At 34.0% G+C, this 12,909-nt stretch overlaps 1 protein-coding gene across 4 annotated transcripts in view; it reads left to right on the top strand.

Annotated features, from left to right (window-relative positions):
* Positions 1 to 12,909, top strand: part of CTNNA2 (catenin alpha 2) — a 1,072,448-nt gene that overhangs the window by 1,021,600 nt on the left and 37,939 nt on the right. For all 4 annotated transcript variants that reach the window (XM_053924989.1, XM_053924987.1, XM_053924988.2 and 1 more), the window contains one exon: positions 9,459 to 9,564. In XM_053924989.1, the coding sequence (XP_053780964.1) occupies positions 9,459 to 9,564 (106 nt within the window). The remainder of the gene's footprint in view (positions 1 to 9,458; positions 9,565 to 12,909) is intronic.

The following is a 12,909-nucleotide window of genomic DNA, read 5'->3' as shown; positions in this document are numbered from 1 at the left end:
AACATTGTCTGTTCCATCTCTGAGAATTTGACCACTCCAAGTGCCTCATACAAGTGGAAACGTATAGTGTTTGTCATTCTGTGACTCGTTTATTTCAAAATGTTCTCAAGGTTAATCCATGTTACAGTTTGTGCCAGACTCTCATACTTTTTAAGGCTAAATAATATTTCACTGTATATATATATATATATATATATATATATATATATATATATATATATCATATTTTGTTTATCCATTAACCCATTGTTGGACACTTGAATTGATTCCATCCGCAGGCTATTGTGAATAACGCTGTGATGCACAGGGATGTACAAATATCTCTGCAATTTTGCTTTCAGTACTTTGGGGTATATACCCAGAAATGGAATTGCTGGATCATCTGGTAGTTGTATGTTTAAGTTTTTGAGGGACCACTGTACTGTTTTACACAGTAGCTGTGCCATTTTGCATTGCCATCAACAGTGCACAAAGTTTCCAACTTCTTTACAGCCTCACCAACACTTTATTTTTTGTATTTTTAAATTTTTTGTTTGTTTTTATAGTAGTCATCTGAATGTGTGTGAAATGGTATCTTGCTGTAGATTTGATTTGGATTTGCCTAATGATTAGTGAAGTTACAGATTTTTTCATTTGTTGATTAGCCATTGTATATCTTCTAAAAAATGTCTACTCAAATCCTTTGCTTATTTTTTAATAAAGTCGATTAAGTTTTAGTGTTGAATTTTAAGAGCTTTTATATACTCTGGACATTAACTCCTTGTCAGGTATATGATTTGCATATCTTTTTTCCACTTCTGTGGATTGCCTTTTTTACTGTTGATTGTGGTTGTTTATTTATTTATTTTTTGATGCATACAATTTTTAAGAAATTCGATGGATTTATCTTTTTCTTTTTGTCCTATGCTCTTGGTGTCACATCTAAGACATCATTGCCAAATCCAATGTCATGAAGTTTTTCCTGTACATTTTCTTGCAAGATTTTTATAGTTTATAGTTTTATAGGTCTTATATTAAGAACCTTTATGCATTTCAAGTTAAATTTTGTATGTGGTATAAGATAAGTGTCCCACTTCATCCTTATGCATGTGGATATCTAGCTTTCCCAACATCATTTGTTGAAAACAATGTCCTTTTTCTGTTGACTATCATTAAAAATAATTTTACTGTGTTCATGAGGGTTTATTTCTGGGCTCTCTATTCTGTTCAGTTGGTTTATATGTCTGTCTTAATGCCATTACTACACTGTTTTAATTACTGTAGCTTTATGGTGAGTCTTGAAATCAAGGAGTGTGAGGCTCCCAACTATGTTCTTTTCCAAGATTATTTGACCATTTGGGGTACCTTGAGAATCCAAATAAATTTTAGGATAGATTTTTCTATTTGGGAAAAAAAACCCATACTGGGATTCTGATAAGAATAACATTCATTGCTTTGCATAGTGTTGACATCTTAACAATATTATGTCTTCTATCTATGTACATTGGGTAACTTTACATACATTTGTGCATTTATTTCAGCAATATTTTGTAGTTTTGAGCATATACATTTTTTGCCTCCTTGGTTAAGTTTATTACTAGGTACTTTTTCATGTAATTACAAATGGGATTGATTTTTTAATTTCTCTTTTAGATAGTTCTTTTTTAAAAAAAGCCTTATTTATTTTTAGAGAGAAGGGGAGGGCAGGAGAAAGAGAGGAAGAGAAACATCAATGTGTGGCTGCCTCTCACACACCCTCTACTGAGGACCTGGCCTGCAACCCAGGCATGTGTCCTGACTGGGAATCGAACCAGCGACCCTTTGGTTCACAGGCCACTGAGCCACATTAGCCAGGGCTAGGTAGTTCTGTGTGTAGAGAAATGCAACTGATTTTTGTATGTTGATTTTATATTCTATAACTGCTAAATTCATTTATTGTAATTTTTTGTAGAAAGCTTAGGGTTTCTATATCTAACTCATAGTGTCTGTAAACAAAATTCATTTACTTCTTCCTTTCGTATACAGATGCTTTTTATTTCTTTCCCTTGCTAATTGTTCTGGCTATGACTTCCAGGAGTATGTTGAATAGAAGTAGCAAAGTGGCATCTTTGTCATCTTCCTGATCTTAGGAAGAGAAGCTTTCAGTCTTTCGCCAATTGACTGTAATGCTAGGTCCAGATTTTCAAAACTTTATTTATGATTAAATAAAATTGCAAAATTGACAGTTCCTTTTAGAACTAGAAGTGGATTTGTGATAGGGTCCAGTAATTTCATCCTTGGGCATTTATCCCAGAGAAACGAGAACTTCATCTACCCAAAAAACTGTACACAAATATTTATGCTAGTTTATTTGTAATAGCCTAAAACTGGAAATTATCCAAATGTCCTTTATTTGGGTAAATTGTTGAAGTAACTGTGGTGCATCTATATAATGGACTACTACTTAGCAGTAAATACTTGCAGCATCTTGGATGAATTTCGAGGAAACTCTGCTGAGTGAAAACTATCAGTGCCTACTGTATGATTCTACTGACATACATTCTTGACGGAAAACAAATATTACAGAGATGGGGAACAAACTAGTGATTACCATCTAGGGGCCATCTAGGGATGGTTACCACTAGGAATGGGTGGGTGATATAAAATTAGTTTGAGAGAACCTTGTGTTCCATGCCTCAGTTGTGGTAGTAGTGACATGAAGTTACACATGTAATGTAGCTGCCTATAATTTACACACACATACACACAAGTGCATGCATAAACACGGAAATCTGAATAATCTCCATGGATTTTACCAGCGTTAGTTTCCTGATTTCATTATGCAATTTGTTAACACTGGGGGATGCTGGATTAATGGTGCATCGGACACCCCTATTTATATTTGCAAATTCCTAGGAATATATAAATGCTTCAAAATACAAGGTGAAAAATAGAAAAACTTGAATAAAATTACACTGAGTTTCTCATTCCCATGAGCCACATTTTAAATGTTCCATAGTCCACGTGACTAGCAGATGCTAGACTTGGCAGTGTGGAATTACAGAACATGTCCATCATTACAAAAATTCTCTCGGACAGCCCTGCTGTAGACACGCTGATGTCTAAAGGAGATTTACATTTTACTCCCAGCCTGCACAACAACATTAAAAGAAAATGCTTGCCATATAAGCTGGATTCAGGGTCCTCTCTTGAAGTTACTGGTTATCACCCAATGACTAGCAAGGACAGCCACACAACTTGGCACATAAGCAGAAGGAAATGAGCAATTCTGATCCTCTACCCCACAAAAGGACCCAGCTGTCTTTTCTATCCCTTTTCTCTCTTCTGTTTGCCTGTGGGGAAAGTGTGTCATGTCACTGATTCTGTACTCAGAAATCTGGGCCTTGAAACTTCCTTAGGAGCATCTTGCATGATGCTCAGAACCGTATGTCAGATATTTAGGATTTTTGAGACAATTTAAAGAATTTTCTGAATTCAGCCTTATTAGGCAATGAGTGGATGCACATTGCTCTAAATACCGATGAATGTCTAGAATCTTCTATTTGGCAATCAACATTGTTTTTTATATGTAATTATAATGCTGTTTTCATATTTAGATTTTATTTTTATTTGATATTTGTATATATTGTGAGATGATTACTCTAGTAAGTCTAGTTAATATCCATCACCATATATAATATAAAAATTTATTCTTGTGATGAAAAATTTTAAGATCTACTCTCTTAGCAATGTTTAAAAATTATTACATCCTCATGACTTACTTATTTTATACCTGGGAATTTTTACTTTTGACTTATTTTTCTCATTTCACCAACACCCCTTACCTCAGATTAACATCAATCTGTTCTCTGTATCTAGAAGCTCAGGGCTTTTTAGGGGGGGAGGAAGGGGGTGGTGTTTCTCTAATTTTACTTAGCCCTCAGTGTTTACCTATGTTGTCACCAATGGCAAATCTCATTTTATGGCTGTATAATATTCCAGTGTGTGTGTGTATATGTATTTTCTTTATCCATTTATTCCTTGATGGGCATTTAAGTTGTTTCTCTAACTTGATTATTGTAAGTAATGCTGCAGTGAGCATGGGGTACAGATAAATTTTTTAGTAAATGTTTTCATGTTCTTCAGATAAATCCCAGAAGTGGAATTGCTGATTTTATGATAGTTCTATTTGTAATTTTTTGAAGAACCTCCCTACTGTCTTTTATAGTGGCTGCATCTACTTACATTCCCACCAACAGCAGACGTCCCTTTTTTCCATATTCTTGCCAACTCTCGTTATTTCTTGTCTTCTTGAAAATAGCCATTCTAACAGGTGTAAGGCGCCACCTCACTGTGGTCTGACATCCGTCCTCCTGATGGTTAGTGACTCTGGGCACCCTGCCATGTATCTGTCCACATGTGTGTGTGTCTGTGTGTCTTCTTTGGAAAACCATCTGTTGAAGTCCTTTGCCCATTTTTTGAATGGTTTATTTACTTTTTCACTATTGAATTGTAACAGTTCTTTATATATTTTGGGTATTAACCCTTTATCAGAATCGTGATTTGCAAATATTTCCTCCAGTTCCATAGGTTGCCTTTCAATTTTATTGACAGAATTCTTTGCCATGAAGAAGCTTCTTAGTTTGATGTCATCCCACTTTACTTTTGCTTTTGTTGCCTTTGCTGTTGGCGTCAAACCCCCAAAATAATCACCAAGGCCAGTGCCAAGGAGCTTGCCGCCTGTGCTTTCCTCTAGGAGCTTTATGTCTTATGTTCAAGTCTTTGGTCCATTTTGAGTCTATACTTGTGCGTGGTGTAAAATAGAGGTTTCAGTGTATCACATGCAGCTGTGCGGTTTCCCTAATACCATTTATTGAAGAGACTGTTGTTTCCCCAGCAGATATTCTTGGGTGCTTTGTTATAAATTAATTGGCCATATATGTATGGGTTTATAATTACGTTTTTAAAGTAATCCATTTACTCATGAAGAATTTAAAAATAAAATATATAAAATTTAAACATAAAAAATACTCTGGAAGAAAGAATTCATTTTTCAATAAATGGTTCTGTGACAATTGGTTAATGTTATGGAAAAATAAAGCATGTGGTTACTATCTCACCTTATATACAAAAAATACACTGCAGGTTGATTTAATATTTTATTTAAATATGAAAATGAAACTTAAATTTTATAATGAAATGGGAGAATATTTTTATGATCTTGGTGCAAGGGTGAACTATTTTTTCCAGTTTCATTGACATATAGTATTGTGTAAGTTTGATGTTTATATACTTATATATACATATATACATATGCTACATAGCATATATGTATAATTATTATTATCACTATAGCATTAGCTAATACCTCCGGTAAGGAAAAACTTCTTAAAAGGGTATGTGAAAAGCATAAACTCTAGTAGAAAAGATTGATACATTTGACTACAATAAAATTAAAGTTTATGTTTTTAAAACACAGTAATAAGCCCTGGCCGAGTGACTCAGTTGTTTGGAGAATCGTCCCAAACACTAAAAGTTTGCGGGTTAGATCTCCTGTCAGGGCACTTATACCTAGATTGTGGGTACCATCCTCGCTCTGGGTGCATATAGGAGGCACCCAATCAATGTTTCTCTATCTCTCTCTCTTTCTCTCTCCCTCTTACACTCTCTCTAAAATTGGTAAGTATATCCTTGGGCCAGGATCAAAAAGCTTTAATAAAAGTAAACATACAGGCTAAAATTATAAGAAGTAATTTGCATCATTGCAACATGAACTAACAGAAGATTAGAGTCCAAAATATCTAAAGAAAATAAACAAGCAATTTAGGTAAAACCAAACAAGTCAATAGAAAATTGTGCAATGGACTTGCATAAAAAACTCAGAAAAGTATATGTGAAATGTTTAATAATTATCAATAAATAATAAAATTGACTTGACCTCCACTGTCATCACAGAAAGGAAAATTTAAAAAGCTTATATCCATCAGATTAACAGAAAAATAAGTGAAATACTACTTAAATTATGAAATGTAGGCCTAAAGAAAAGCACGTAAAATAAACATACACCTTAAACAGTGTTGTGATGTGATCTGACCGTCACCCTGCCACAGAAGCCTGCACATACCTCTCCCAGATCACAATGCCCTCTCTTTCGACTGGGTGGAACTGCTACTTGACTTTTTATAGTGGTGTGAAAAGCCCTCACTTATGTAGCATTTGCTCATTTCCATGGAATAAGTACTTCCATCTTGGGAGATTTCAAGCTACCAATAAGTCAACTGACTCACTAATTCCTAAAAATTTAACAATCAGCTTTTTTGAGCATGAACAAATCTACGTCACCACTCCAATGCCACTTCCTTCTTTGCTTTTTTTTTCTCCTCTTTCTTCATTTAAAAAAGTTTTATTACGTAAATAATTATTTTTAAAAATATTTTATTTATTTATTTTTAGAGAGGGGGAAAGGAAAGAGAAAGGGAGGGAGAGAAACATCAATGTGTGGTTGTCTCTCATGCTCCTTCGACTGGGGACCTGGCCCACAACTAGGAATGTGCTCTGACTGGGAATTGAACCGGCAATCCTTTGTTTCACAGGCCTGCGCTTCATCCACTGAGCTATACCAGCCAGGGCTAAATAAGAATTCTTAAATACATGGTTTATATTAGCTGCTTCTGATAACATCAGTATTATATTATTTAATGAATATTTTTGAAGTCTGTCTTCTTTCTCTATATTCTAGAAAAGTTTAAATAGCATTGGGCTTATCTGTTTTAAGGTTTAGTGAATTTCTCTGAGAAACCATCTGGATTTACTAATTTTTTTGCATCAGTTTTCTTTCTGATAGTTTTATTTATTTCTTCCATGGAAATCAGACTCTAAGTTTTTCAATATCTTTTTTTCTGGTTAGTGTTGGTAAATTGTGTGTTCCTAGAAAGTTATTTTATCTAGGTCTCAAATTTATTTACATGTATTTAAGAAAAGTACTGTTATGTTACTTTTAATTCTCTATTTTCTAGAGTTATTTCACTCATCTTTTTTACACTTGAATATTTTCTCCTATTTTTTCTAATAGTAATCTAAGTATATTTTCTACATCAGTTTTGTTTTCTTTTTTTGAGATAGTTTTAGATTTCTTTATTTCCAGTGTTTTATTATTTTTAAATCATTTATCCCTTTTTGAATTTTATTACTTGCTTCCTAGTCTTTTGAGACTTTGAGTGAGATATGGTTTTCATTATTTCTTACATGTTAATGTCTGTAGTTAAGGCTATTTGTTTTTGTCTGAGGTCACTACTTTAGCTGTTCTCATAAGAAGGAAATCATATATATATATATACACACATATATTTTGCATATACATGTACATATGCAAAATTGTGATTCAGAACACAGAGATTTTAATCCTAATTCTTTCTTTGAGCATCAGTCTCTCTGCATTATCATCCTGGGCTCATCACTTCGTTTTCCTCCTTGTATTTCAGTTTTCTCCAGTAGAAAAAGAGGAAGTATTTAATGTTCTCAAAATTTTATTTTGTTCTTTAGTTTTGTGAAATACACCCTTATTGCCAGCTTTCAACTCTGATATTTGGACTTAGTCTACATTGTGAACCCTAAAGTTCTTTAATAACAATCTACTAGTGAGTCTATGAATGAATCTCTGGTGTAATCGCAGTAAACATACTACTAACCATGATTTTGGCTATGAGATAGGAGCCTGTGCCTCTAGCAAATTCAGTTCTCCATAAATGTTCTTTCTAACTTAGTACATTTCATCAGAATCAATCAACTATTGAAAGTTATCGTGTAAGGTTTCCCAAGTTTCCCCCAAACCCTTGGAAATTCTTGACATAAACAAACACACATGACTGTTAGTAACAAAAAATCAAGCAGAGGGCAGCTCTTTGTGAATGGGTTAAGACAAAGGCAAAAAGCAATGACAAATGTGTCAGAGGCAAACTGCAAACTAAAGAGCTCTTCCAGGATCTGAAAGTTACAGAGAAATATATAATAATGAGAACATTATTATGAGAACATTTATTATGTTAAACTGACAGATTCTGCATCTAAAATTCCCTTTAAAAATGTAAAACAAAAACATGGAATAGTTTCTTTAGAGATAAATAAAAATCAGTGTTAGAGAATGGAAGCCAGATTATCACAGAATCTTTATCTCATCCATATTACATAAAATTTACATGGGAACTCCCTGTCCAAATTTAAATATCTAAATAGCAACTGAAAACTATTGCTGCCCTTTGTGGAAGAGTTAATATTATCATAGCAAAATAAAACATCTTGTCTTAAATTTCCCTGTGTGTGTTTAAGCTTTGACATGAACACAATATATTTAAATTGTAGCTACTAATGTAATACAGAACAGAAATTAGGAGGGAAAGTGAACAAAATGCCTTTCATTTACATTAATTTTCTGAAGCCATTTTAAATCTTCCATTTTATTATCTTCCACATTATTACCTAACAGTGGCAATCATTGTTCACTCTATATGACCTTATGTGTTGTAAATAAATCACTTCTAAGTAGTTCTTGTCCACATTTGATCACATTTCTAACTGTAAGTGTAATTTTGTAGCCTTAAAAAATTGTCTTGATTTTTTAGATGCACCTAGGGAGACCAGGCTAAGTAGCAATGCTTAAAAAAAAATAAATGTGTTTAACCTGTTATTTATCTCCCAAGAAAATATAAGGACAAGTTATATACTACATTTTATTTAAAGATTTCTGATGCAACATAGTTTCCCTTTATAATAATTATTTAAAGCATGTAATATTAAATAGTTCACCTAAGTGAAAACCTAATGTAAAAATATTGGCACAATGGTTTGGAAGCATAAAGACAGCTACTGTCGTAGTGTTTTGTCTGTTCCTTCACAAAGCAGTACCGGAAGCATACCACCAGCGAGAGTAAGAGCTGAAGACAATTCTGAAATTCTGGCCCAACTCTTCCCCATTATGTACAAGAGACAGTTGCTTCTCAAAGTAAATAAACTTAAAAATATAATAGAAATGGGCCTGGTATGAATGCACTGAAAGGGCATTTATTTTAGCCAGACTCTTATTTAAATTTAGAAATCATCACTTATGACTTGCCCGAACTTAGATGAGTTCGTGATTTTTAGTCTATTTTCTCTTTTTCTAAGATGGGAATGATGATACCAACAGGGTTGTTATATGAGGTAGCGCCTGTAACAGCATAGGCACATGGTAAGCTTTTCAGTATTAAATTTCTTTTGCCTGTGGTGATCACCCTTTTCAATGGGACACTGTTGTAAAGGATTAAGTGTGAAAATACACGTCAAAACAGGAGAAAGGAAAGTGGATCATTAACATGGAAATTTAAAGGAATCAAGAAAACATTCAAAATCCTTCTAACATGACCAGGGCCAAATACAAAACCAGAGTCCTGGTCAGACAATATGGCTGGTTTGTCTATTTCTGTTCATAAAATAGATTTCTAATTATGTTGTATATATTGTTTCAGAGGCAAAGGGCCATTGAAAAATACATCTGATGTCATTAATGCCGCCAAGAAAATTGCCGAAGCAGGATCTCGAATGGACAAATTAGCTCGTGCTGTGGCTGATCAGGTAACATAAGAGGGAATAGTGGAATCAAATTAATTAGCACTTGGGTTCTGTAATGGGTTTTATATACCCTATAAAACGCCTCTGAAGAATGAATTATAGAGAATCACTGACATTTTGTAAACTAGCCACTAACTCTGCTGAGACTGAGCTGACGGAGGAGGTGGGTTCAGTTCAGGAGGGACTCCTAAGGCGTATGCCTGAAATTCCTTGAGAAAGGAGAGCACTCACAACTGAGAGACATAACCCCAGGGAACCATCCTCATTCAGAAATTCAAACACACTGAATAGGGAGAAAAAACAAGTATATCTTGTTAATTAATATTGATCTCACTGTAATGATGCTTTTCATAATTTATGATAATTCATTCTCTAGTGTAAATGCGATTAATCCCCATAATCAAGAACCTCCAGATTTCAGCTGCATTTTCATCCAGACTCAGAGCCATCACAAATACATGAAATATTCTTAAAGTATCTTTTCTGCTTTCAGACCAAACTAAGATACAGATTAAAATACTCTTTAATCTTACCTTGAATGTTTGAGTCAATTTCCTTTCCACACTTCGTATTTTATTTGGCCTGAACTGGAACTCTAATATCCTGTTGTAAATATGTTTTGTTGCAATAATGTTTCATTTCAGTAAGGGTACTTTAGGCAATAGACTTTTCCAGATAACTGATCCTTATTTCTTTAAGCAACAGTGGTTTACAGTTTGAACCATTTTAAAAGGAAGATGTCTTAAAATATAAGATTCTGAAATATAAATATGATATCAACTATTATTTATGTGGAGACAGTATAAGCATGAATTTGCTTATTAGACCACACACAATGATGCTCTCTGGAGACATTAAAAGAGAGAGGTTTTCTTCCTCCTCCAAGGGTAGCCCTAATCTTCTATTATTTGGGGGTTGATTATTATAGTTTTCTTCCCTCATTCCTTAATATTAAGCAGGTCCTCTAAATACAATCTTCAACATCCCAGAATCTGGAATACTTTAAGGAAAATACATTATTAAACTATTAAGATTACATTTAAAATAAGGCAATATAATATCATTTTAATTGTATCTTTAACTATATGTATAATGGCTAATTCGAGGGAATGTTTTGTGTTTGCTTTTGAATTTTTGAGAAACATTTAATAGTAAAGATAATTCATTAAGTATTACCATGATTTGAGACCCCCCAAAATTTGTAGGGTTTGAGGACCAAACCATTACTAAATTGCTAATTTCAGGGTAGTATCACTGCCAGGCTTCCTGAAGTTTGCACATAAAGGGAGATGCTTTCCACAGAGTTCTATATGTGTCCCAGAACGTTCATTTAGAAGAGAAGAGGAACAATGAATTTACTTGAAAATATGCATGCATACAAACAAACAAAAATACACCAACCTAAAAAGAATTCCCCCCCTGCAATTGTTGAGAGGGGTTGGGATGAGTAGAGTGAGCAGAGATCGGTGGGTGGTTCTGAAAAAGAGTTTTGTTAGGGCAGGCTCCTTCCTGGGAGTGGAAGTGGATGAAGTTTGGATGGCTTTTCCATCATATTCTGAATCTCAGTGGCTAAAGCTATTGCTCAGTATGTTTAGGCTAATTGAGTTCAATATTTTTTATTGAAATTCTTGTTTTTGATTTTTGCATTTTTGGACTTATTTTTAACAATTTTGCAAGTTGAAGCATAGCCCAACACAGTTTTGATATCTGGAAAATAACACACACATACCAATTCCAGGATTCTAGATGTCTTTTGAGGTTGTGATAAAGAATTAAAACGTTATTTAATGATGACTTTAAAATAAACAGATGAAGGTAAATACAACCCTCTATTTGTGGCATTCTTACTGCCATCAGTGGTGAAGCAACTTACAATTTTTTCAATATTTTATCCAAATAGGTCATTTCTCTCTCAAATTCTGCTCATATTTTCATGATGTAAGAATTATTTTTCTTGTTCATCGTGCCTTTATTTGTGTTTTAAGTGCTTCAGCTTCAATAATAGAGTAGAATGAGAATCACTGAGGAGCGGATTGGTTGCCTCTATTTCGCCTGAAAATATTTTTATGAAGATTTGAGATGTGCACGCAATCTAAACTTTTTATGGACTGTTGCATTTTTAATTACTGTTCCATTGAGATAGAACTTCCCATTTAGTTCGCTGCAAAGTTTTTGTATTGAAAGACTTTTCAGTCCTCCAGGGAGATATCATTTTAAAGTGAATTCCTCTCCGTATATGGGTCTCTGGAGTAGGGTAAATAATACAGCATTAAATACTTGTAGAAAGCTAACAACAGTCTCTGTGGGATTCTTTCTTGGTAAGTGCATTTACTGAGAAGAAATACCACAATTGTGTCATGTATAAAAAGAGACTTCTTTGCCACTTACTGAATGAATTGTTATGTCAAAACCATTGGCTTTACAGTACTAATGAAACAGCTGGCATCTTTTTCTCATACTCTTATTCTAAAGAAGATACTTCATTTTGGCCTGTAGGTACTTATTTCTTATAGTGTTTCACCAACAATCTGGTGATTATACATTTTTTACAAGTGCCAAGTTGAGCCAGAATAGTGGAATAGCCTGGAGAATCTTGAGCGAAACTTTTGATAGCAATAGGAATATATTTTAATTACTAGTTAGCCATTGGCATTGAAGTCTCAGAAATAATTTAGGAAGCCATGCCAATGTCTGTGGAAGTACTCATCTATGCTCAGTGTGTTTGATGGACATCTACTATTTTAGTCACAAAGAAAATTCAAAATCCCTGGTCACAGTTGGCTTTAGCACAGTCAGAGTCCTGGGTCCGTTGTTAACTCTTACAAAGTTAATTTCAATTGATCTCACATTTCATTGTATTCCTCACATCTGTTTCTCCTACAGTGGCCATGAGTGTTTCTCAGGTTTGTGTTCAAAGGAAGTTTATCATGTTGCTTAAATTCTGATGAATGTGAAAATCCAAGAAGTGTAATATACGTTCTTTAGTGAACGATGCATTTGTTAGAAAGCCAAAGGAGACAAGTGATTTTCCCCCAACTAATCGAAATAAAACGCTACCCTCTCTCATGGCAGAGAGATTGCTACACAGAGTGATTTCCTTCTAGCATGTGTTGCTGTGGTTGTCTGTATTAAGATAATTTTGCACATAGTGAACCTTGAATAAGCTACTAGGAGAAAAAAAATCCTGTGAAATATTTAGTTTTCTTAACAGTTTTAAAGACAACTGGTGAAATACTCACAAAAAGTGTACAGAAGTCCCCATCAGACTTTCTGGAAGACATTCAATATTGTTTTCATAAAATTTTATTAAAGTAGAGCTAACTATTGGCTGCAGCCTTCCTAAAATGC

This window comes from Desmodus rotundus, chromosome 5 (genome assembly GCF_022682495.2).
Source record: "Desmodus rotundus isolate HL8 chromosome 5, HLdesRot8A.1, whole genome shotgun sequence".
In the NCBI taxonomy this organism is placed as follows: domain Eukaryota; kingdom Metazoa; phylum Chordata; class Mammalia; order Chiroptera; family Phyllostomidae; genus Desmodus; species Desmodus rotundus.
This window is presented reverse-complemented; position numbering and strand designations above follow the sequence as displayed.